The sequence below is a fragment of the Scatophagus argus genome, chromosome 22 (assembly GCF_020382885.2).
Source record: "Scatophagus argus isolate fScaArg1 chromosome 22, fScaArg1.pri, whole genome shotgun sequence".
Taxonomy (NCBI): domain Eukaryota; kingdom Metazoa; phylum Chordata; class Actinopteri; family Scatophagidae; genus Scatophagus; species Scatophagus argus.
In genome coordinates, this window is record NC_058514.1 from 7,324,265 (window position 1) to 7,347,228 (window position 22,964).

The window sequence follows — 22,964 nt, forward strand, 5'->3', positions numbered from 1 at the left end:
CTCCACACATCTCAAGGACTTAGCTGTTCTGATGAGTCTCACTGACAAAGAACATGAATGCAGCTTCACTTGGTTTCGCTGGATAAAAAGCAAGAAGTTATTCCTGACTGCTCGATACACTTGATTTTATGAAGTAGACTGTACTTGTTTACCCAATAAACTGTGTCTGTTTTCCTGCATATTTATCACTTCTTCTTACTACCACGTGTAGCTTCACATAAAGCAGCCAAAACTGAGGACACTTCCTGTTGTCTGTCTGATGGAAACCACAGGAGAATATTTCCCTTTCTTCTTCTTCTGTCTACAACACAGCACGTTCAGATCCTTGGCCGCGGCCAAGCCTCTCCCTAATTTATTCAGCTAGTAGGGAGGCCAAAATATTAATGTTACTGTCTATATATAACTCCCACTTAACACATCCTTGCATTAGTTATTTCTTATCTGTGTTGTGGTGATCAATGTCTGGGAGTTTATTTACCAGGAACTTATTGATCAAGTGATCAAGATAATTTTATTAAAGAAGCTAAATGCCAGCAGTAATGGCTGTCAGTTGGCAGTATTGGACAGAAACGGTAGAGAGCAGTACTTTGGTTCGATTCATAGACAAATCAATGTCATACACAAGCACTGACTGCTGAAGAGTCAGTTGAGTATTTGCAGATTGAAGACCAAAGGGTTATGTTGAAAGCTGAGAATAAGACTAAATGAAGCAAAGAGGGGGCGTGGGACTAAGACACTGCATTGCCACTGACCTGCTCCAGCAAAGGGATCTTCAGTTGTTTCATGTAATTTATTTATTTAACTTATTTTTCTTCTTCCCATTGATGATAATATTATAGTCACCATATGTTGTTAAATATGGGAAAGGAAAAAAAACATGACTGGGCAGATGGTTTAATACAAGCCTCCAGTTTAGGTAAATTTATTACCAGGCAAAACAAAGGAAAACTTTTTTAAAAAATTACCGCTTAAATATTTTTTAAACATCAGTTTACAGTAAATAACTACTGAAGCTTGGCGCATGTTCAGTCAGGAAGATCTTTAAGCTACTCATTCGTATTTCTTTCTCGTTCTCTTCCTTCTACTTTCTTTGTAATCATTTGGATATGGGTGTTGGAGTGAAACCAACCGGATTTTGCCTCGATCTCCATCAGCCAGTCATATCTGTGCTTTAATTTTCCTCTTTGCTGCTGTCAGATTTCACTGTAGTGCAAATCGTTGGGACACTCCTCAACCACCCCCGTTTTCAATATTTATGGTGTCGAGGCCTGAGCTCGCCAGAAACCTGCTCCCAGTCACATCCACCTTGATCTCAGCCATTCTCTTCATTCATTTACTAGCACCACTGTTTAGACTCCCCTGTGAGTGTATCTATATACTAACTATATACTAGAATGTTATCAAGCGTAAAAATGAGGGCTAAAAATCCAAACTACAAATTAATTGTAATGTTCCTTTAAAATCAATTGCAGACATGCAGAGAATGAGGTGAAAAACGTCAGGAGAAAAGAAGTAAAGGTATTTGGGGGAACAAAATAAAAGTGAGGACTGAAAGGTTGGTTAAAACCAAGGTGATGAGCAGCAGGGAAGGAAGGAGGATGAGCAGAGAGTGGGAGAGTGTCTTTGCCTCAGGCTCTGTAGGAGATGATAAAACAGAGGCCAGTTAAGGGGAGCTCTTGGTAACCACAAGGTGTGTGTGTGTGTGTGTGCACTGTATGAAAACTTAAGATCCTCTTCATCTTCACACCTTACACTGCTATAATTATGGGCCTCTCTCTCTTTCGCTCTCACCGTCCCTCCTCCCTTGCTTCAAACTATGCCAAGGGCTTTTACATTCACAGTTCCCACTCTGCTGCCTACTCTCTGTCACTCTCCCCATCTCCACCCTTCACACCTCCCACCAGCCTCCAATTATCAGATCTAAGTAGGTCCTGGAGAAGAAAAGAAGTCAGGAAAGAGAGGAGGAGAGAGAACCAGTGAGAGGGAGTTGATAAGAGAAATGAGAAGGGTCAGTGAACTAGATAGGACGAACAACACAGGCTGAATTCGGAGAGAGATAAATGAAGGAGGGATAAAGCATGAACACGACAGAGAATCAGAGTTGAGGTCAGAGGAAAAACAATGAGTCAGTGATGGAGAGGGGGAGAATGAAGGATAATTGTATGTAGAGGAAAAAAAGAGGGACACCAGCTTGTTTTTTCGAAGTCAGGGCTTATTATGTGGTTATGATGAGTCATGCTATTGACAGGTACTTTTCCAGCACAAGTTCTTGACTGTGGGACTGTCACTGAAGTTCAGATCTTCACACACAAACACATGCATAAACTAGTTCTTTGCATTTCTAGAATCCTGGAATTACCTTGTAGTCTCTCTCGCCTCCTACTGACAGTTTAGTTATTTTTTTTTTCTTCAGCCCCGGTCTTCTCTTATTTATCGCACTTAAGTCGTTCAGGGTTGAGAGGGTGGGGATCAGAAATAAACGCACTGACATTTGATCAACTTAATATTGACATAAATCTTAACAGGCGACAACGAGCATCACTGCCAACAGCATCAGCAGCCAAGTAGCATATACACATGAGTTTGTCACTGAAAGCCCACTTGGCCTCAGGGATTGCTGGCAGGGACTACTGGTGTGTTATATTAGCATGTCTGACAGTGTATAAATTCATACAAACAGTATAATCAGAGCAGAGTAGCAGAAAATACAAACAATGTATGCATCCTCTTGCTTATAATTTCCCTGAAACTATTTTGTTGTTCCTTCTGTCACAAAACTTAAGAGAATTAAGAATTAACCAATATTTGAACAGACTGAGCAATGGCTGAATGAATGTTTTTATTTCTAGCAAGATCAACACTATGCAGTTGAGTGTTTATAGCCTGCGCTAGTGGGAGAAGCCCGCTAAACAATGAAAGAGCTTTAGTGTATGGAGTTAAATAAGCCAGTGTGTGTTTGTGTATGTATGAAGGAGTGTGTTTATGTGTGACTATGTAAGATCATTTACCAAAGACTGCATTGTTGGATATTTGGAGCATAGTTGTGAAAAGTAACAATATACTATCATATAGTGAATTGTGGAAGGTCCTGTTCTATGGAGCCGTCTGCTGGGGCAGCAGAGTTTCTACTGCAGACAGAAACAGATTGGACAAAACCATTAGCAAGGTCACATCCGTCCTAGAGAGCCCCCTTGACCCAGTGCAGGAGAGAGAAGGATGATAGCCAAGCTATCCTCTCTGCTGGAGGACGACTCCCTCACCCTGCATGAGACTCTGACAGCACTGAGCAGCTCCTTCAGTGGCAGGCTGCTTCACCCCAAGTGTGTGAAGGTGCATCACCACAGGTCCTTCCTCCCTGCTGCTGTGTGACTCTGCACAGTCACCACCGCACCCCACCACACGTTGGACTTCAAAAAAAATCATTGTGCAATAATCCCCCATCTCCTAGTGCAGTACAGTAACTTTTTACTGCTAATAATTTAAAAATTGTGAAATACTGTAGATATTGTGTGTCTTTTTGTATAGTTTCTTTAAAGGAAAAGTTGAAATATCCCTGTATTTTTTACTTCCCTACTGTGGGACTAATAAAGGCCTATCTTATCTTATCTTATCTTAATGAAATGGTGAAGTAGTATATTTGTGTGTCTGTGTGTGTATTCAGCAGCTGTTAGAACTCACTTTTTGAATTTTTCTCCTTGACGTGTTGTCATAAAGGCAGATAATTCAAGCGATGCTGTCTGGCTCTGACTTGTGACATTTATCTTATACTTTAATGAGATTCCAAGGCTGTAGTTTACTCTCTGTATGTATTTGCCTTCAAGTGTGTATGTGTGTAGACGCTGACATGTTGGTGTGTGTTAACCTTGAATATTGCGGGTTTAGAGCTAAAAGGCGTGAGTGCATTTCGGCTGTGAAGCTCCGTCTGTGTCTGTGCACACCAGTCGTATCACCTTATCACCATACGCCACTATCAGTATAGATCTGTGTCTCCAAGACTCAGCTTTAGTCGCCGCGTTAAGTCGTACCCCAGTGCTTCCTATGCCTTCATTTCAACAAACCAGATCACATTTATAGTCCCTATTGTTCAAGTGTATTAACTGGAAGAGATGTGATTAAAAATGGATTGCATCCCTCTTTGCTCTCCCACTCATTTTCATTCTCCAAATACGACCCTTCGTTCTTAGGAAAATGAGATTTGGGCGAGCAAACACGCGTGCACCACCTCTTCTTCCTTCCTCTCCTCCACCACTGAACTCACTCACCCTGTTTGTCATTTATCTATAATGACTTTGTGAATAGTGTCACAGAGTGTTCCCCTCTCTCTCACCGTGCAGCCACCCAGTCAGTCACTCAGCCTAACCCAATCAAGTGGCTTTTAATGAACTTCAAACAAGTGTTATCACCCAGTTCAACGTGCGCTATGCTTCATTCCCCCCAGCTCCAACCATGCGGGGGATCACCTTATCTTCTCTCCTTCTTTTCACCCTCTTTCCTTCTTCTGCCTCTTTGACATGCTAAAGCTCCTCCTGTCGCATATGCTTAATGTTTTTTTTTTTTTTTGCCTCTTTCAGTCACTGTTCTTTTGTTGTTCCTCTCTCTCATTTTGCCTATTTCGCTCCCTCTCTCGTTCCTCCACTCCTCGGCGGAAACATGAAACAGTTTAGAAAAGTGCTGTTCTCTGTTTACTATCTTTGCCCTTCTTCACTTCCCTCCTTAGGTTTTTCTTCTGCTTGTCAGTCACCTTTTCTTGCCACAGCTTTTATTTCCCACTTGTTCTTTCTGTCCATTTCCGTCCCCTCTGCACACCTGTCCTCCTCCCCTTTCCTCTCTCCTCTCCTCTTTGTCTTTCGGGGAAGTAATAGGTGCTCTATATTTAGCCAGCTACTCACACCTGAATTGATTGGTTGCTAATTTTAGACCTCCAATTGCTAAGTGACTCATCTACCCCTCTCTCCCTCTCTCTCCCTCTCTCCCTGTCATTCATTTTTGCCTAATTACTGCACAGGGAGAAACCTACCTTATTTTGAGCCATCGGTGACATCTTTTCTTCATGTAAAAACATGAGCACAACAACCAAACTGAGTGCTAGTGTCATTTCTGCATAAGTGTCTGTTTCATTGTGTCATTAATACTCCCATCCTGTGGGTAATGATGGAGTAGGTACTGAGCTTGCTCTTCACTCACAGTGAAAGTGAGCAGGTCCTAGGAATGTCTAACCAAGGGACTCAGCTGTTATCAACCCAATAGGAACAATCACAAATACAAGCACTAAAACCCTGAAAACAGAACACACTGAAGTGGCCTTGTCACTCAATTAAACCAGCATTGGTGAAGTGCTGTACTTCATGAGCCAAATGATGAAAGTGTTTCCGGTACACTGTATGTCAGTCATGTTGTTGGAATGTCTCTACTGCAATTGGCAAACGCCCTCATTGACTTCCAATAAATTTGAAAACACCTCTTCAACATAATTTATGTGTCAGTGTAATGCCAAAAATATAAAAGACAGTCTTGTACTGTCACCTTACTATATTACTGCTAACAATATAATAACGCAATGTTGGTAATTGAGTTATTTGTAAGTCATCCAGAATTTGGATCAGATACATTAATTCATTTTTCTATGATGTCAAAATGTTATCAATGAATGGTGTATGAAGGGCTAGTTTGTTGTGCTAACATTTATCCTTTAGTGACATAAATCAAATTGCAATTATGCAATAAACATGGTGTTTCAGTTCAACTCCCAGTTCAACATGAATTCTTCTCTGTCTTTTCTTCTCCTCTCTAGGGATGCCCCCAGTTGTTGCCCGCAGATAGGATTCTTGTGCCAGTCAACGTGGTGAAGCCAATCACCTTACGGGCGAAGAACCTCCCCCAGCCTCAGTCTGGACAGAGAGGTTACGAGTGTCTGCTGACCATCCAGGGAAACGAACACAGAGTTCCCGCGCTGCGCTTCAACAGCTCCTCAGTGCAGTGTCAAAACACATCGGTGAGGATTAGTGTGTCCATGCATGTGTGTGTGTATGTGTGTGTTTTATTTGCCAGCCTCTGTGGTGTATCATCATTGACCACCACCCGCCCACACATCAACACAATCTCTATAAAAACACCTCATTTCTATAAAGTTTTCTTATAAAAATGACCATAATATTTTTTCAATCTCTCCACATGCGCACACACACTGATTCCATTTGAGGGTTTTCCTATTCCAGCCAGACGGCGGGTAGAAGAGACAAGAGCCTGACTTTTGTCTCTCCTACACAGTCAGTCCTGCGATCACGCTCCATTCTCTGACTGAATAATACGTCAACAGCTATGAAAGACTAGCATGAAAGGGCTTTATGCTGGTCTTGTTGCTAATCGTCTGTTGAAACAATAACATCTCATCTTCCTGTCTATCTTCATCACTCTGAGTGTGTGTAAGTGTCTGTGTGTGTAGAGGTGTGAGATTTGTGTGTATAATCACAGTACAATCCAAATATTGTACTTTGATTGAGCTGTGAAGGAGGGAAACTGTAATTTAGTGGAAAATTATGATTCTAGCAACAACCCTGCGCGCTGCTAGTGTTACAGAACCAAATGAAAAATAATCTCGTCTTTGAAAGCTCTCTGCATGTTTGCGAATTCGGCGTGTGTGAGTTCATCTGTGTATTCGTGTGTCTACAGCCACCTGTTGACTACACTTAAGCGATAATATACTTTAAAATAGCTAAACAGCTTCTCTCATATACACACACACACTCTCACTCTGTCTCTCTCTCGTTGCCATGGCGATAGTATTTCTATGATGGGATGGAGATGAGCAGTCTTCCTGTTGAGCTGACCGTCATCTGGAATGGAGATTTCAGCATCGACAACCCCGCCCACAACAAAGGTGAGCATGCACACAGGCGCAATCAGGTGTACACTCGAGCACACACACACACACACACTTGTGAATCCTTATGAGCTCTTTTTTTTTTTGAGATTTTTTTTTTACAGTATCACGAGATGAACACACACATACATGTGAATCCATATCATCTCTTTCCATAGCTCTCATAGTATCCTCAGACACCACATACACACACACACACACACACACACACTCGACATACTCTCTTATAAACTCTCACTTTGCACATACACATAGGCACAAACACACGCTAAAGCCACTGCCTCTCCATTATTGCCCTTGGATCTGGTATCCATGGCAACAGGCGAGCGGTGTGTTGAGGTGCAGCATCCATCCCCTGATGTTTCCGCGTAGAGTGGTTAACTTTAACACATCCTCTCTTACGCTTTCCTCCTGCCGGTCTCTCTCTCCCTCCTGTCTCTCTCCATTTGTTTATACGTCTCTCCTGTTTTTCACTGTCTGTCTTTCTGACTGTCTTTGCCCAACTCTGAATTCTATTTTCTTGCCTCCTCTCAAATATTATTTTCTTTTCTGCTGTTTTTCTTATTTACTCTGTCAACACCTCTGTGGGTTTTTGGCAATCAATCCATCACTGCTGCCACTCTTCTCCTTTCATTTTGTTTTTCTCATCTCAGCAATTCAATGTGCCTTACTGCCATAAATTTCAGAAGAGCGGTAATGGAAAAACATATAGATAAACTAAACAAAGTAATGCTAATAAATGTTAAACTGAAATTATAAATGTAAGCAATGCTAAATGCCTAGTCATTATACCAGGCTGGATAGGTATAGCGTATGACATAGATCACTGACTTGTATTTTCTGCCCATCTCTCCATCTACTTACAATATACAGTATATTGGTAACAGCTCAGTGCTGAATTTTTATCCATTCAGCTGCTGAGCTTGATTCAGTTTGGCCACTGGCGATCCACCACCGTGAGTGATCCATGCTGGGGCAGAAAAATAGCAGTATGCTGGGGGTTGTAGTTTTCTGACAGGAAAACAACTCATTCTAACCAAAGGCAGTGGAGTCAGGCATAAAAAATGTATTGTTAAAATGTGGCTGATATGCCAACGTGACACTGTGCTGCAAGGCAAAGTTTGTACAGTGTTTGTGCGCGTTAGCAGTTGTGTGCATGTGTTTCTGAGGCAAATACAAAAGTACAAAACGTATCCTTGAGCATAAATGTAAAATCAAAGATGCGACAAAAGTTAGAAAGAGGTGTTTGAACTAGAGAATCTTCCTTTACCCTCCTCCTACCTTTGTTTTCCTGTGGAGGAAGTGGCTCCCAGGGTGTCATTTGATGGACAGATCACACATGCATCTAATGGCAATTAAAAAGAAAGTGGCTGGCCTGTTGCCATAGAGATGACATGTTAAATCTGTGCTGGGTGAGCAGAGGCGAGAGGCTGCAGAGTAGGAAACTCAGTATGTGGAGATGATGATAGATGGAGAGATAACAAGACAAAGATATCATTGAATGTCACTCTCAAAACATTCGGTTTGTTCCCATATTCAAACAGCAGGTGACAGATATTGAGAGATTCTGGTAAACAAGCCACACTGTAGTCTGTTGTGTGTGTTTGTCCATCATTTTAAAGCCTTTTGCACAAAATGCATTTGCAGGCATTTGTTATTTGTATAATTACACTTGAGTTCTTCACTCCTTCTGCCTTTTTTGCTGCCTTCTTCCCCTCCTCCACCCTTGATTTCGTTCCCTGCTGGAAAGAGGGTTTGTAAAGGCATGGGTTCCAGGAAATTGAAATCACTTGGCAGAAGTCACTCATTATTTAATGCAGATTTAGTCACATAATCATAATGCACAGAGTACAAGAGAGTATATAGTGAAATGAGGGCACACACATATGGTCGATATCCATGCATGAAGAGTAGTGGTGTGCATGGTCAGTGACCTCAAAGTCATTTGCCAGATACATCAGTCATTGTCAGTACATTTTTGCAATAAAAAAAGTCGTTGAATGGACACCCACACTTGAAAATGCACAATGCTAACTTCGGCTCTTAAGTTTGATAATGATGGTAAAGTTCAGATGAGCATGCAAAGAAACACCGATCACACAGCCCCGTCTGTTTATTTTCTCCCTCCTTCACAGTCCATCTGTACAAGTGCGACGCCCAGCGTGGAAGCTGCGGTTTGTGTCTGAAGGCAGACCCGCTGTTTGGGTGCGTTTGGTGCAAAGGAGAGAATCGCTGCACCCTCAAGCAACACTGTCCCCACCCTGAGAACCAGTGGCTGGAGCACAACGGCATCAACAGCAAGTGCACCCACCCACGGATCACACAGGTGGGACACACATCCAGAGCACACTTTACACAAAATCACGTGCATGTGCCAAGCAATGACAACATTGATGCAAATGTCTTTCAGAGTCCACGCATAGACACAGACACATAATCACAGTGCACTTAGGGGAACACATTTTTTACTCATCACCTTGGAGACAGTGTTGGCAGTTGATCATTAACATAACATAATGGCATAGCCTGAAACACCACCAGCTCCTCGGTCTAAAAGCATTCGAGAGGAACAATATGTTTTGCCGTGCAGTTACAGATCTCTCATCAAAAGCTTGAATGATAATGATATACCAGAATCACACCAGTTATGTGAATTGGCCTTTTAATATATTCTTAGAATGTACTCCGCTCTAACTTTCACTGTGAACATACAAACACTTGGACAGTAAGACCTAGACAGATCATCCCCATTCTTGTCAGTTATCAATCAGCTCTGCACAGATGTTGGTGCAACCCCCACTTAGCCCACTGTACTCCTCCAAACCGCAGACACCGTGTGAGGCAAATAGACCTGACCTGTGCCAGACATTTACGCGAGGCAACAGTAGAAGGGATAAGGGCCAGTGGAGTGAAGGAAAAGATGATACATAGGAAAGATGGATGGAACCATGATCAGATGAAGGGAGAGGAGGATGGATTGGGTTTACATGGAGAGAGGTGGTGATGGATGTGTAGACTAAGCCTGAATAGAGTCACATGAGGCTGTAGGGGTGAAAGAAGACCCCTATGGTCCTCCCCATTTCTCCCATGATCGATATGATGGAAGGTCGTCTCTGCATCCATTTTTCCCAAGGAGGAGAGCTAGGAGCAGATGGTGACTGACTAGAGGTGAAGGGATGAAGGAAAGTAGGGATGGAAAGACAGAAGGGGGAATAGCCTGTGGTGTCCTGGGGAGTGATGGGTTTCAGTGCAGGGGGAGAAGAGGGGTGCAGGAATTGAAGTATAATCTCTTCCCTCTCCATTCTATATGTTATCCAACATAGACCAGCATACATATAAGTGGCTTACTTCTGTGGATATTCCCTGCAAGCAGCACCGTAAACCTCATTGTTTCTTGTAACCTTGAATGCCCCATGACATGCATCTCCTCCAGTGTTTTTCTGAACAAAGTAAAAGGGAATCATCAGACAGAGGAAGAGGCAGCTCTTTGGATACTGAGGACCAGGTGTCTCTGAAGGGGCTTAATTACCTTATCTTTTGCACATTGATAGCTCAAACCATTGCGATTTTTTTTATCAAGGCGAAATTAAGTCAACTGTTGCAGAAGGTGATGTTATATTTTGTCCCTTGTTGCACTTGTTACAGAGTCTGGATCAGTAAGATGCACTCAATCATTCCTCCACTGTAGTGTTTGTCTTCACCTCGAGCAGTGGATTTATTCCTGGAGATGGGCCCTGTATTTCTCCTTACATCCCTGAGGCTGCAGCAGGGACATATTGCAGCCTTCTCACGTCCCCCATAAAAACTGTCAGTGGGTGAGGAGTGAGGACTTTTCCAAGACGACCGGGGCCCTAATGCATTCTAATACGCTTCATTATAATGACATCTCCCATCAACAGTATGAGAGGGAGAGACTTGCATAGAAAGAGAGAAAGAGAAAGAGAGAAGTGATTAAGTGTTTGCCTCTACCCAACCGTCAATTATCTTGTCAAAGTCACAAATCTAATCAATGCCTCTTTGCGCCCCAACTCCCCACCCTCTCTCTCTCTCTCTCTCTCTCTCTCTCTCTTTCTCTCTTTCTCTCTTTCATTATTTGACTTCTTCCTTCTCCTTCACTGTTTCTCTTTCAAGTCTTTCTCCCTCTCCATGCTTCATATTTGCTAATAAATGGAGAGCCACAACGCGTTGTGTGCTATCTTATTAATTGCACGTATTGTAGCCCCCATTCCCAGAAGGCTCTTTTTTCCATTAAGATATCAGCGGGGAGCCTTATTAATCAGAGACATTGAACCGTACAATAACGATATCTCCCACATGGCAGCCACATGACTTGTGTTGTGCATGACCTGGCTTGAGCTTGCCTCTGTCATTCGATTGGCCAGTTCCCTTCAAGCCCAAATAGTTCAATTTGTTTTAGTTCACCTCTTAGAAATACAATCAGATAGCCAAATTAAAATAGTTTGATGTGGTAGTAACATAAGGATTATCATACTGCAACACATTAGAGCTTCAAGCCATAAGATAAGCCATGTACACTCACTCAGCACTCTACCTGTGGACGCCACGGGGGGGGTCATGCTGCCAGCTATGAACCGAGCAGAGAAGCAGTGAGAGTCTTCGTCTCAGTGAAAATCCTTGGGATCACTATTTTTCAGGGGGGATGGTGACACAGCGCCATTAAAGCTCGGCAGCTGTCTGCAGCATGCAGCATGGAGGACTTCTGTTTGGCAGAGACGGATAGGAACAGACTATTCTGTGTCCGTCTCTAACATCCATCCATCTGGGCTGGCCTGATGATGTGCACACACATACACACACACACACACACACACACACACACAATCACTTGCTGGCCAAAAAGTAATTGTGTGAGTAAAGTGCTGATGGATGTTGGAACCGCCTCATCAACAATGAGAGATGTTACTGATAAATCAAAGGACACTGTGATTACTGCAAAGATGTCATCCAATGCCAAGTTTTAAGTTAATCTTATATAATTTATGACTGTGGTTTTAAGTGAATGCAGGGTTGAGGAATGACAATCCCCTCACCCTGAGTTGTGACCCCTAAGCAGTCACTGGAGCTTTTATTTTGTCATTTGTTTGTTTTGTGCAGCCATCTCCCCCGTCCTCCCACCCTTCAGCAAAGTGACTTTTCTGAGAGTTACATAATGTGTGAACAGAAAACACTCAAAGGTCCAACATGTAGGATAAAGGCGGATCTACTGGAAGAAAACCTGACTGAAATTACAAACACATGAATACATTGGTTTGACAAGAATACTAAGCAGTATAAACATTCTAGTCTAGACTACTGACATTTTTTTTTCCCTCTCAGCTTTGGGAAGTTATCATTTTGGCAAAAATATGCTTGTATAGGAGTCCGTTATCACACACTAGCTGACAATGATTGACGTTGACTTAACCGCCACACGATGAACCTCTCATGCTGCCATGGATCTCCAAAATGTTTGGCATACTGAACTGCAAACAAAGTTAAAATAATTTAAAATAATGGTCGTTAAAGAGTGAGCTCTGTATACATTGTGGAAAAGAGGAAAGTGAGAATGAGAAATATATTGTAGCTATTGAAATGAAGAGAGTGAAACACATTGAGTGGTGTCGCTCAGAACTGGGTTTTAAATTAATCTGCCTCTCATCTTCCTCTGTTTAGTCTCTTCTTATTCCACCAGAAAAATGCTTTATGCGGTGAACTGTCTCACGTTCTTCTTATTTAGGCTAACAAAACGAAACCACATCTCCTGAATCATCAGTCTAGCTTTGAATTTCAACAGATCACGCCTCTCCGGGGTCCCAGGGAGGGTGGCACGCTCGTGACCATCCGTGGTGAGAACCTGGGACTGGAGTTCAGAGAGATCCAGGGTAATGTAAAGGTGGCTGAAGTGGACTGCACCCCTATACGCGAGGGCTACATCCCTGCTGAACAGTAAGTCACACTTTACATCGATAACTCTAAGTCATAAATCGCATGTCCTCACAATTTAAAATTTCCTTGCCGCAATGTACATTCCGGGAGGGTAGTAAACTGCAATCGAGGCAGCTGAAATTTTCTGTACGGTAAATCACCATTTTGTCAACCAAAAATACCTATGAATGTAGCCTTTTCCTGCTGCAGTGGAACCACAGAGAAAATTCAAACTGTAATTTGGAACTGAAGCAAAGTTCAATCATGAATTCAGCGTAATGTTTCTGCTCTCTCTTCGCTGGACACAATCCCACTGAAAGCACTTTGACCACAGCTGAACACTTCATGCCCTACAGGGAACAAAAAGCTTGAGTCACACACAGATACAACACTATGTTACCTGTATTACCTACCCGACAGAGGCATAACAAGTCAGTATGACCGACAGATCATGAGTCAGTCCTCACCTTAGGGTGTTTGCGTGCGTGTGTGCCTGTGTGTGCAAGGCAGCAATGGAGAGGAAAGTGATTGAATTACAGGGAAAGAGTTTTTGACATGACTCTTAAACTAACGCTGAATTGACCTCATCCCTAAATCAGAGGAAATTTGAGTTTCTTTGGAGTTGCAGCAGTAGAGTGCAAGACACTTGTATCTGTTCTGCTGTGGACAGCAAAGAACAACTTGGACCTCCATATTACATAGTAGCGCACGCACACACACACACAAGCATGTAATCATTTTAGAAAGTTCAGGAGGCTACATTTAGTTGACATTTGAGTTTAATCCAGAGCTTTGGTTCCTTACAGGTGCCGTCTATCGAATTATTTTTAACTAGTTTAAAGTTGGCTTATCAACAGACCCAGTGCTTCTTATGCTAAGAAAGTAAGTTGTGTGCCAGCACTTTCTAAGCAACTGCTGACCCAGCAGAAGAAGAAGCTGTATTCGAGGTCATATGTAAAAGGATAGAGACTTTCTCCTTTTTATCCCACGGGTTGGCAATGTGTGGGAGGTGACAGCAGTGCCAAATAATACATTATTTTATTAAGGTTTTAACACAGGATGGGGTCTATTCTTATCATACAACGTGCCCTGAATTTGCTGGAACTGCAGCACGGTTTTGGAGAGGGTTCCTGTATTGGCATTGTGTGTGTGTGTGTGTGTGTGCATTTTATCAAATTGTCTGTTAGCACTCAGTATTTCATGACATTAATTCACAAAAACACTGATCAAATAGTAACTATATTGTAATTACAAAAGGAGACAGATGACCCTTAATACAGGAAGAAGGCTTCAACTGCTGCACAGATAGAATGTCATCTCCTTTTACGTCTCCTTTACGTACTCCTTTTAAGTAAGATGCAGCGATTACTTTAAGGACAAGATGAGCAAAGCCCTTGAACTCCTCAGCAACAGACAAATAGGCACAAGATAGTAAAATGGAGTAGTAAGAGGAGGACAAGTGAATAAATGATAAAGTCTTAATGTTATTCCTGCAAATTCCATATGTTTTTCCTTACACATGCAACAATTATTCCAATGTGTTTCCAGGATTGTGTGTGAGATGGGTAAAGCAGAGAAGAGCCAGTATACTGGGAACGTGCAGGTCTGTGTCGGAGTTGGAGAGTGCAGACCAGAATTCATGGCAAAGTCCTCCAAGTACTACTATTTTGTGGTGAGTCTGCACTTTCAGCATTTGATTTTATACCATCATGGAAACATTTCCACTTAATTATATTCACTAGAGTGAAAATAAACAATTTTGCAGCGTCGTCAGATTTACCTTTTTGTAATGTATAGCACAATAAATCAGTGTTTTCTTTGGTCACTTTAATATGGCTCCCTCTGACTGTTTAATGATTAGAAAGATTCATAACATACAGTATTTTGCCTGTATGAGCAGGAGGGCACCCATGCCGCATATGTCACCCTCTGCATGTTAGCACCTTGCTAGTTGTCGGTCTGTGTTCTCACCTTCTGTGTTAATGCTGTATGTACATGTTGGGTTCCCTGTACATTTGACTGTGATCCAACATGCCTCTCACAACGAGCCCCCCTCTCAGCGTTCCTCTCGTGTATATGAGCTGAGAGACATATCTGGCAGTCACTAATGAGCGCAGAATGAGAAGGAAACGCTGATGGTTCTTCAAACATTTTTGGTACCTGAACGCATTAAAAACAGGTACACAACATACTTGCATTGTTCTTTCAACATTCACTCTACACACAATTAATCAGCATCAGTCACACACACTTACAAACGCATCCCAACGCACACTTGGAAATAAATTTGCAGTTGTTGCCATTATGTCCTCATTTTATGCAGTGATATCAGTTTTACTGCCATCCATTAATGGGTGCTGGCCGAGGTTTATTTCTCAATGGGGTCCCTGCACAGGATTATATGATGTTAGGTCTAGATGTCACACCACACAGCAGGCTGGAGATCAGATTAGAAGACGGCCAAATGAACTGGAGGAGGATTTATTTTATGTCCAGCTTCCAGTGAACGACATCAGCTGCTGCTGTGTCACTTTCCACCACAATAGTGTGTCTGTGTGTGTGTGTGTATATGTGTGTGTCAGTGGGATGAGTGCAGATATATATTCACACTCAAAGGCCTTTTAAGCTAAGAATACTCATTCAGTTGATTTTTGTAAACAATCTAGTGGTCTACTCATGTGGTCTCGTTTTTGTTTGTTTTTGTGCATTTTAAAAAGACTTTTTATTTTAACAAAGAGTAAAAAAAAAAAAAATAGACAACATGTTGTATTTTGTTCAGTGAAACATGCAGCACTTGTTACAGTAAAGACCATTATAGTGTAGCTATATAATCTCAAACTTTTTTCCACAGCGTGTCTGTTTTTATTTGCATAAATTCAAATAATATACCAATGCAGACTTTTTTGGAATACCTTTACTGATTAGCTTATTTACATTGTACAAGTTTTATGGTATCTTCATAGTATTATCATCTTTTTAGAGTGTGAGAATTTCACAGTTACGCATCGTTTCTTTTCCTGCTTTAATTAACCTCGATTTCCCCCTTCGATTAACTTATGACCTCCCCACCTCTGCCCTTTCTCCAGATCCCAAGGATCATCAACCTGAAGCCCAGCCGAGGACCGGTCTCTGGGGGAACCATTGTCAACATCACTGGCAGCCACCTTGATGCTGGGAGCAATGTGTCCGTCATGTTTAAGGACCAGCCATGCACTTATCTGAGGTCAGTGGGACAACAGGCTGAAGCTGATCCTGAAAGACACAGTCAATTAAAAGCTCAGTCAAAGCCAGTGTTAGTCAAACTGCAGGGAGTAAAACCATCTGACAGGCCTCAGTCATTTCTAGATTGTTTTTCCCCACATGAACATAGACAATGACTGAACATCACTGGATGAAAAATGGTGCTGAGCAAGGAATAATGTATATATAATTTTTTTAATTAAGAAACTTTATTTGAACGTGGAAATTTTTGTTTGGTAAATTCAATTCAGTGAATTAGAAGTAGCATTTTCTTCTAGTATGAATTAGTGGGTAAAGACATAGTATTATTGTAATCTACCACTTAACACTGATCAATGCACAATTCCAAGTTCAGTCAATAAACTATCTATCCATGTCCACTTAAGCAACCATTCGACTGTCTAAATTTTAAATTAATATTGGTTTTTGAATCATTTAGCAATATGCAATCGAGAGTGATAAACAATTCAAGATATGGCTCCTGACTGTCTACACGGTGCGATATATTGTTAGATAGTCATCTTTATTAGGAAGATGTACTGTCATTTTTTTCTAACTAGTTTTACCATCGATCTATTATCGCTTTAGGAGGGGCGGCCAGTGGCTCACCTGCAGAACACACGCCTCCCTACACGGCTATGGGAACGTGTCTGTGTCTGTGAGCATAGACAAGGCTCATCTCCAGAAAGACCTGCGGTTTGAGTATGTGGAAGATCCCACCATCAGCAAGATAGAGCCTGAGTGGAGCATCTACAGGTATGGTACATGGACAACCGCGGGGGGGGGTATCCCAACAAAGCAGGCACTTGTCAGAAACATACAATAAAGACACAGCTGAGGCAAATGATGCATTACATACATACATACATTTTATCACAGTCTGAATAATCCTGTTAACCTGGTTGTCAATCTTCTCTGTCTTACAGTGGACATACTCCAGTGACAGTGACAGGAACTAACCTGGACATCATTCAGACCCCGCTCATCAGAGCCAAATATAACAACCATGAGACCCTCAATGTAAGTGGCTGCCAACACAAAGAGTGTTTGTGATTGAGGGAAGCTGCCTTGTTTCGTCTTGGAAAAAATGCACTGTGATGTTTTTTGTGTATTATACTACAGTAAACCGACACACCAAATTAACATGTACTGCATACAGGCACACACAAAGTCAATGAAATATTTTCACCACCCCCGGTGTTTCTACATCCCAAAGGAAGTTTGCCATAGTGAATGTCAAAGTAATTTTCTTTTTTCCAGAGCATGACTAAATGCCTCAGTGCCACTTTTAGGTAAATGGGTCAAGGAAAAAACTGAGAACAGTGAGAGGGCATTGTAAAAATCAACAGGTTGCAACTGAATTAATAGAGAATGACGTCATTCCTCTCCACACCTTTGTGACAAAAGGGAAGTTTTGACAGTGAAGTAAAACCACAGTGATTGGCCCTTATCAAATTCTTCTACCCTCAATTCACCTTTTTACCCAGGGGAGGATAGATAAAGCCATACAAGGGTCTCTGCGATCTGATTGAAAGAAGAGGGAATAACAAAAGGTGGTAATGTTATCTTCATGGTCCATTTGAGCATGACCTCGCACCACATTTAACATCTGTGCTAACATATGCCTGTACAGGGGCTTTGTGTCTCAAGCTACTATGCAGGCAACCTATACTTTGAACCAACATAAATTAAATATGCAGACAGGTAGTTTAGAGACACATTTCACTTTTGCACTAAATGACAAGGAAAACAAAAACAAACTTCTAAAGCATTTTTCAGGCTACATTTTTTTCCAGTTACCTTTCTCCATCAGTGCAGGTATATGTCAGTGATGTCCCAAAGACCTTGCAGGATTTGTCAAGTTTGATGTTCAAGGAGCCAATTAGTGTGACAGACAAAAGTTTGAGTGGCTGCATGGCAGAGGTTACCGTGGAAATGTGAAATGTCTGTGAAAGAGACGGAAATGTCTGTAAATGAGACCTGTGCCAGTGGTTGATTTGTCAATGCCCTGACAGACAGAGAGGAATGGAGAAGTTAGAGGCATATTGAAGGGCGTGTGGCAATGACAATGACAGATCAGGTGACCTGTTCTTGTTTATGAAACTGCCTCAGAGATGTGAATGAAGAAGGAATAAAGAGGACGAATTTAAATCGCGTAACATGTCAAATAAAAGACCAGGGCAAGGGCCAAAAAAAAAAAATACCCACAAAATAAGAGTGAGACATTGATAAAGGTTTAAGAGAGACTGTAATTGAGCAGTAAAGGTGTGTAGAAAAAGATGAGTGACAGAATAAGGATGTGTCAAAGAGAGGAGAGAAGATCACAGAGGATGTCTTTCTGGAGGGTTAATGAAGGACGGGTAAGACCTGGTTATCACCCCCGAATCTTCACACATCAGAGGATTTTGACGAGTCTGCACACACACACTCCAGCTGCACCTCATTCGGTGGCTTTCTTTGAGGAAAATACTGCAACAGGTTCTTCTTTGCACTTTTTGAAATAGAAGAGCTTTCAGTTTGAATTGAATTCCCAGTGGGCTTAGTGAAATGTAAACCTCTGCCATAAAAGATTCACATGATTGTTGATCGGATGTCTTAGCTTATAATAAAGTTAATGCATGCTAAAGTGGCAGTTTGTCAGAGCTTAGGAAACTTAATAATTTGCATATCTGATACGCTGAGATGCAGCCATTAAAAATTCAGTCGCTTAGTTTCATTTGCACAAAACACATGCATTCATAAATATGTCTTCTCCCAACTCTCTCTCTGTCTTCTGCCAGTTGTGCCAGGTGCTCAGCCCGACAACCATGCTGTGCCAGGCCCCAGAGCTGCCCATCAGTCTCGCCAGGCAACAAGAGGTGCCTGAAAGACCCGATGAGTTTGGTTTTAAACTGGACGATGTGCAGGCTCTGATGGCACTCAATAACACCAACTTTATCTACTACCCCAATCCTGAGTTTGAACCGCTCAGTGTGTCTGGGGTACTGGAGCTTAAACCTGGATCACCTATTATACTGAAGGTAGGAGGACAGATATTATCCACACTCTCTTGAACCAAATCACACACATTTGGGATACTCTATGTAATCTGTGATAACTAATGTGATATTATATTTGAAATATTTTTTCCACTTCCATTCTCTGGACCTTCCCTAAAACTGTTTAAAGCCGCCTTGGGAGGCCCACCTCCCACATTTGGTCATTTTATGAAGTGATCAGTATGGCTGTAAATACGTTGTTTTGTTTTCTTTTTAACACTCTCATGCCTCACTTTAACAATACTCATAATATACTCTTCTGCAGGGGAGGAACTTCCTTCCACCAACCAATAGTGGTAATGGAAAGTTGAACTACACAGTTCTGATTGGCGAGAAGCCCTGCATGTTAACAGTGTCAGAAACCCAGCTGCTCTGTGAGTCACCCAACCTGACAGGTCGACACAAGGTCCTGGTGAGTGACACAGCACATGCTCACAAACACAGGAGACACACACACACACACACACATTCACTCTCACTCAGGACAGATAGGCAGGCTATGGTGGAGAACGCAGACAGACCTACAGGTCGACTGACAGTTTGACAGACAGATGGACATTCCTATTGTTGCCTACTATCCATCTTCTTGTCTACTTTGAGACAGACTACAGCTCTAATTCAATCAGCTGTGTGGTTCCTGTTACTGCCCACAAGCAGACAAAAGACAAACAAATAAGCCTTCAGTAAGAAGTATTAGGCCCCAGGAAAACTCAATAAAGATTCCATTTGTGGTTTAAGAGGGACCACTCTGAACAAAGCGTTTCCTGATGTTACCACCTGAACCCAGCATCACTGAAAGAGATGGACACATTACTGTAAAACAGTTAGCGGATATCTAAATAAACAGAAGTGTGTACACATTTAAATCTCAAATCAATATGTCTGTCTGTCTGAGTTTTGATCTTGCTTTTGGAGACACAAAAATGCTTTACGGGCCTAAATGTGGTTCTGAAAGTTAATATTATGTCATCTTTCATGAATATTTGGGATATGTTTTGGCCTGAAGAACACCATACTTCCTTTCCCACCGTACTTCTGTTGATTTCTCCTATTTTTGGTTTGCATTTTCCAAGTGCTATTGCTGAGAGATATTTAAGTGATGCTCTTCTGTGATTACAGCTCTGATGTACTGAACTGCTTGCCTCTTGTTTTTAAGTATACACACAGGATAGTAACATATGAAAACCGTTCGTGGAAGAAAATTGTGTATTTATGTACATGCAACAATTATAATCTGCCTCTTGCCTCTTTCTTTATCACAAGGCCCGAGTGGGTGGCATCGAGTTTTCCCCAGGTGTGGTCCACATCACTTCCGACAGCCCTCTCAGTAGCACGGCAATCATTGGCATTGCTGCAGCCGGTGCCCTGCTCATCCTCGTCATTGTGGTGGTGCTCATTGCCTACAAGCGCAAGTCTCGTGAGAGTGACCTGACCTTGAAGAGGCTGCAGATGCAGATGGACAACCTCGAGTCACGTGTGGCTCTGGAGTGCAAAGAGGGTAAGAGGATGATGTGTAGTAGGTTATGTTGATTTTGAGTGTTTCCTCCTCATTAGATCCTCTTTGCTGCCACGGAAATGCTCTAAACGTCTGAATTATTTTTTTATTCTGTTTAGACAAGCACACTCATTCAGCACGAAATGTCACCCTTCACTATCTTAATCTTGTGAAAAGTCTTTTCTATTTACAGCTCTGTTAAGAATGCTAAGAGTTGACTGTGGAATCCATTTGCTGTGAGAATGTGTGCTTATCAAGTATGGCAGAAAATAAATGTGGCATTTGCAGAATGAACTTGTACATCAGTGAGCTCAAAATGGAGTCTGTGAAAAACAGTATTTATAGTATTCAGTATTACCAGCCCCCAGCGCTGCCAGTCACTTGCTATACTATTTTATTTTTATATATCTACAAAATTGATTACCTGACTGTAAACTATTTTAGATCTAATTGTGTTATCATAGAAAAACAACTAGTTTTATGTATTTGGTTCATCCATCAGCTTTTGCAGAGCTTCAGACAGATATCCATGAGCTGACAAGTGATCTGGATGGAGCAGGAATCCCCTTCTTAGACTACAGGACCTACACCATGAGGGTCCTCTTCCCAGGCATCGAAGAACATCCTGTACTCCGAGATCTGGAGGTATGATAGAATGTTTCACTGATATTTGAATTGTGCTACATACCATATGTGTTTAAGTGTGCGTGTTTTAAGTAGGATTTAATAAGGGAACATCTTGTGGTTGGATGAAACAGGCCTTGTTAAAATGCTATGCTGCAGGTGTCAGATTGCTGAGATTTTTATTGTTGACACAGGAAAAGTACAGATGTGTTGCTCAGCAGAAATTTGTGAAACAGAGGGAGTTGATACTAATTTAAGTCAATTTAATGTGCTACCACCAGATGATTAGTGCAAGGTAAGACAATTGTGTGTAGCTGTATTCCAGTCTGTATCAAATAACAATCACAATGCAATTAGCCTTATTTGAAAAGAGAACAAAATGAGCAAACAAATTAACAATGTGGTGGGTCAGAGTAGGTGAAATTGACGCCTATGTTGTTTGTGTTGCATGTCTGGTAAACAAAAGCCTTTTGACGGCCGACGACGGCACTTTTTCAAAAACAAACAAGGCAGCCCTCAAATCAGGAGCGTGCTCTCATTAATAACTCAAATGATATGAGACGCTGCGCCGTTCTCTCTCTGCACCTCGAAAACAAATTAAAAGTCAATCAGAGGCAGGAAAGCAAAAGAAAAAAAAAAATCAAGTCATTTATCCCCAGTGGTGACAGTGATAGACAGCCATAATTGAGCAGGTCGTCTTGTTCCATTAAGAGAATGATGGACCCCCATTTCACTGCCCTCAGGGTTGGCCACTCTCATCCCTGATTAGAATTTCCCAGTAATAAGCAATATTAATTATGTTTTAATTGGTATAAATGTCGAACTGTTTGAGGAGTATGATGCGAAATAGGAGCCTAATGAAAAAAGCAGCAGGCTTCTCTTAGGCGGTTGATGACTGCTTAATTGTTATTGATGTGTCGGAGAATTAAAGTGAAGTTTTTGACTGTGGGCTGTAGATAGTTAGAAATACCACAGGTGCCGGAGAGTCTGTGTAGATTTACTGAAACAATGGTAAGTTTTCTTAGTAGTATTATTATTAGAATATTTCAAAACATACCAGGCTTTGAGTTAAAATGACAATTACACGTAGAGAGATATCAAAATATAGTCTGGCATGTGTCAGCGCAGTAAAGCCTGCCTCTTGACATTTTATTTGTTCCTTGTAAATGTTAAGGTTTATTCTTAGCAGTCAAAATCCCTTCCTTTCCCCTATTATCCCAACAATTTCACTTTACAGCTGAATCCCATTTTTGCTTCCCCCTTGTCTCTATTTTATTTTTCCTACCAATACATTTCTCACTTCCCTCTTGCTCTTTGCTGAAACAATTCTGTTTCAGCAGTCATTGTCATTTTACTGTTCCACCTGTCAAGCTCAAATACTTCAGTATCTCCATGGACATTTTGTGTAGGCCTTAACATTTTGCTGTTTTTATGCACTGTCCTAAGAGACATGTGAACATGTTTATGTTACCGTACTGTACATTATATTTGATGAATCTGCAGCTCATAAATAATCAGTCTGTCTAAAGATGTACAAATTGTTTAGTTTTCCATGCAGATTTTCATGCATGGCTTTATTCACATGCTCATATTTATTGCACATGCACAAAAAAAAAGACAGACGCTAACACGTGTGCACACTTGAACACTGCACACACCTTGTCAGACAGTATGACATTAGACTTGCAACTTAACAACAGCTCCCAGCAGATTACAAGGGGTTCCTCCAGGAAAGGTAAAAAGACTGAACATATGCTGGTTG

General features: G+C 41.6%; 1 protein-coding gene across 3 annotated transcripts in view; it reads left to right on the forward strand.

Annotated features, from left to right (window-relative positions):
- plxna4 (plexin A4) overlaps positions 1–22,964 on the forward strand; it is a 219,770-nt gene that overhangs the window by 167,811 nt on the left and 28,995 nt on the right. For all 3 annotated transcript variants that reach the window (XM_046379466.1, XM_046379467.1, XM_046379465.1), the window contains exons 10-21: positions 5,792–5,992; positions 6,781–6,877; positions 9,016–9,206; positions 12,675–12,826; positions 14,354–14,477; positions 15,892–16,028; positions 16,634–16,801; positions 16,972–17,065; positions 18,826–19,065; positions 19,349–19,495; positions 20,347–20,581; positions 21,081–21,223. In XM_046379466.1, coding sequence (XP_046235422.1) covers positions 5,792–5,992; positions 6,781–6,877; positions 9,016–9,206; positions 12,675–12,826; positions 14,354–14,477; positions 15,892–16,028; positions 16,634–16,801; positions 16,972–17,065; positions 18,826–19,065; positions 19,349–19,495; positions 20,347–20,581; positions 21,081–21,223 — 1,929 coding nt within the window. The remainder of the gene's footprint in view (positions 1–5,791; positions 5,993–6,780; positions 6,878–9,015; positions 9,207–12,674; positions 12,827–14,353; positions 14,478–15,891; positions 16,029–16,633; positions 16,802–16,971; positions 17,066–18,825; positions 19,066–19,348; positions 19,496–20,346; positions 20,582–21,080; positions 21,224–22,964) is intronic.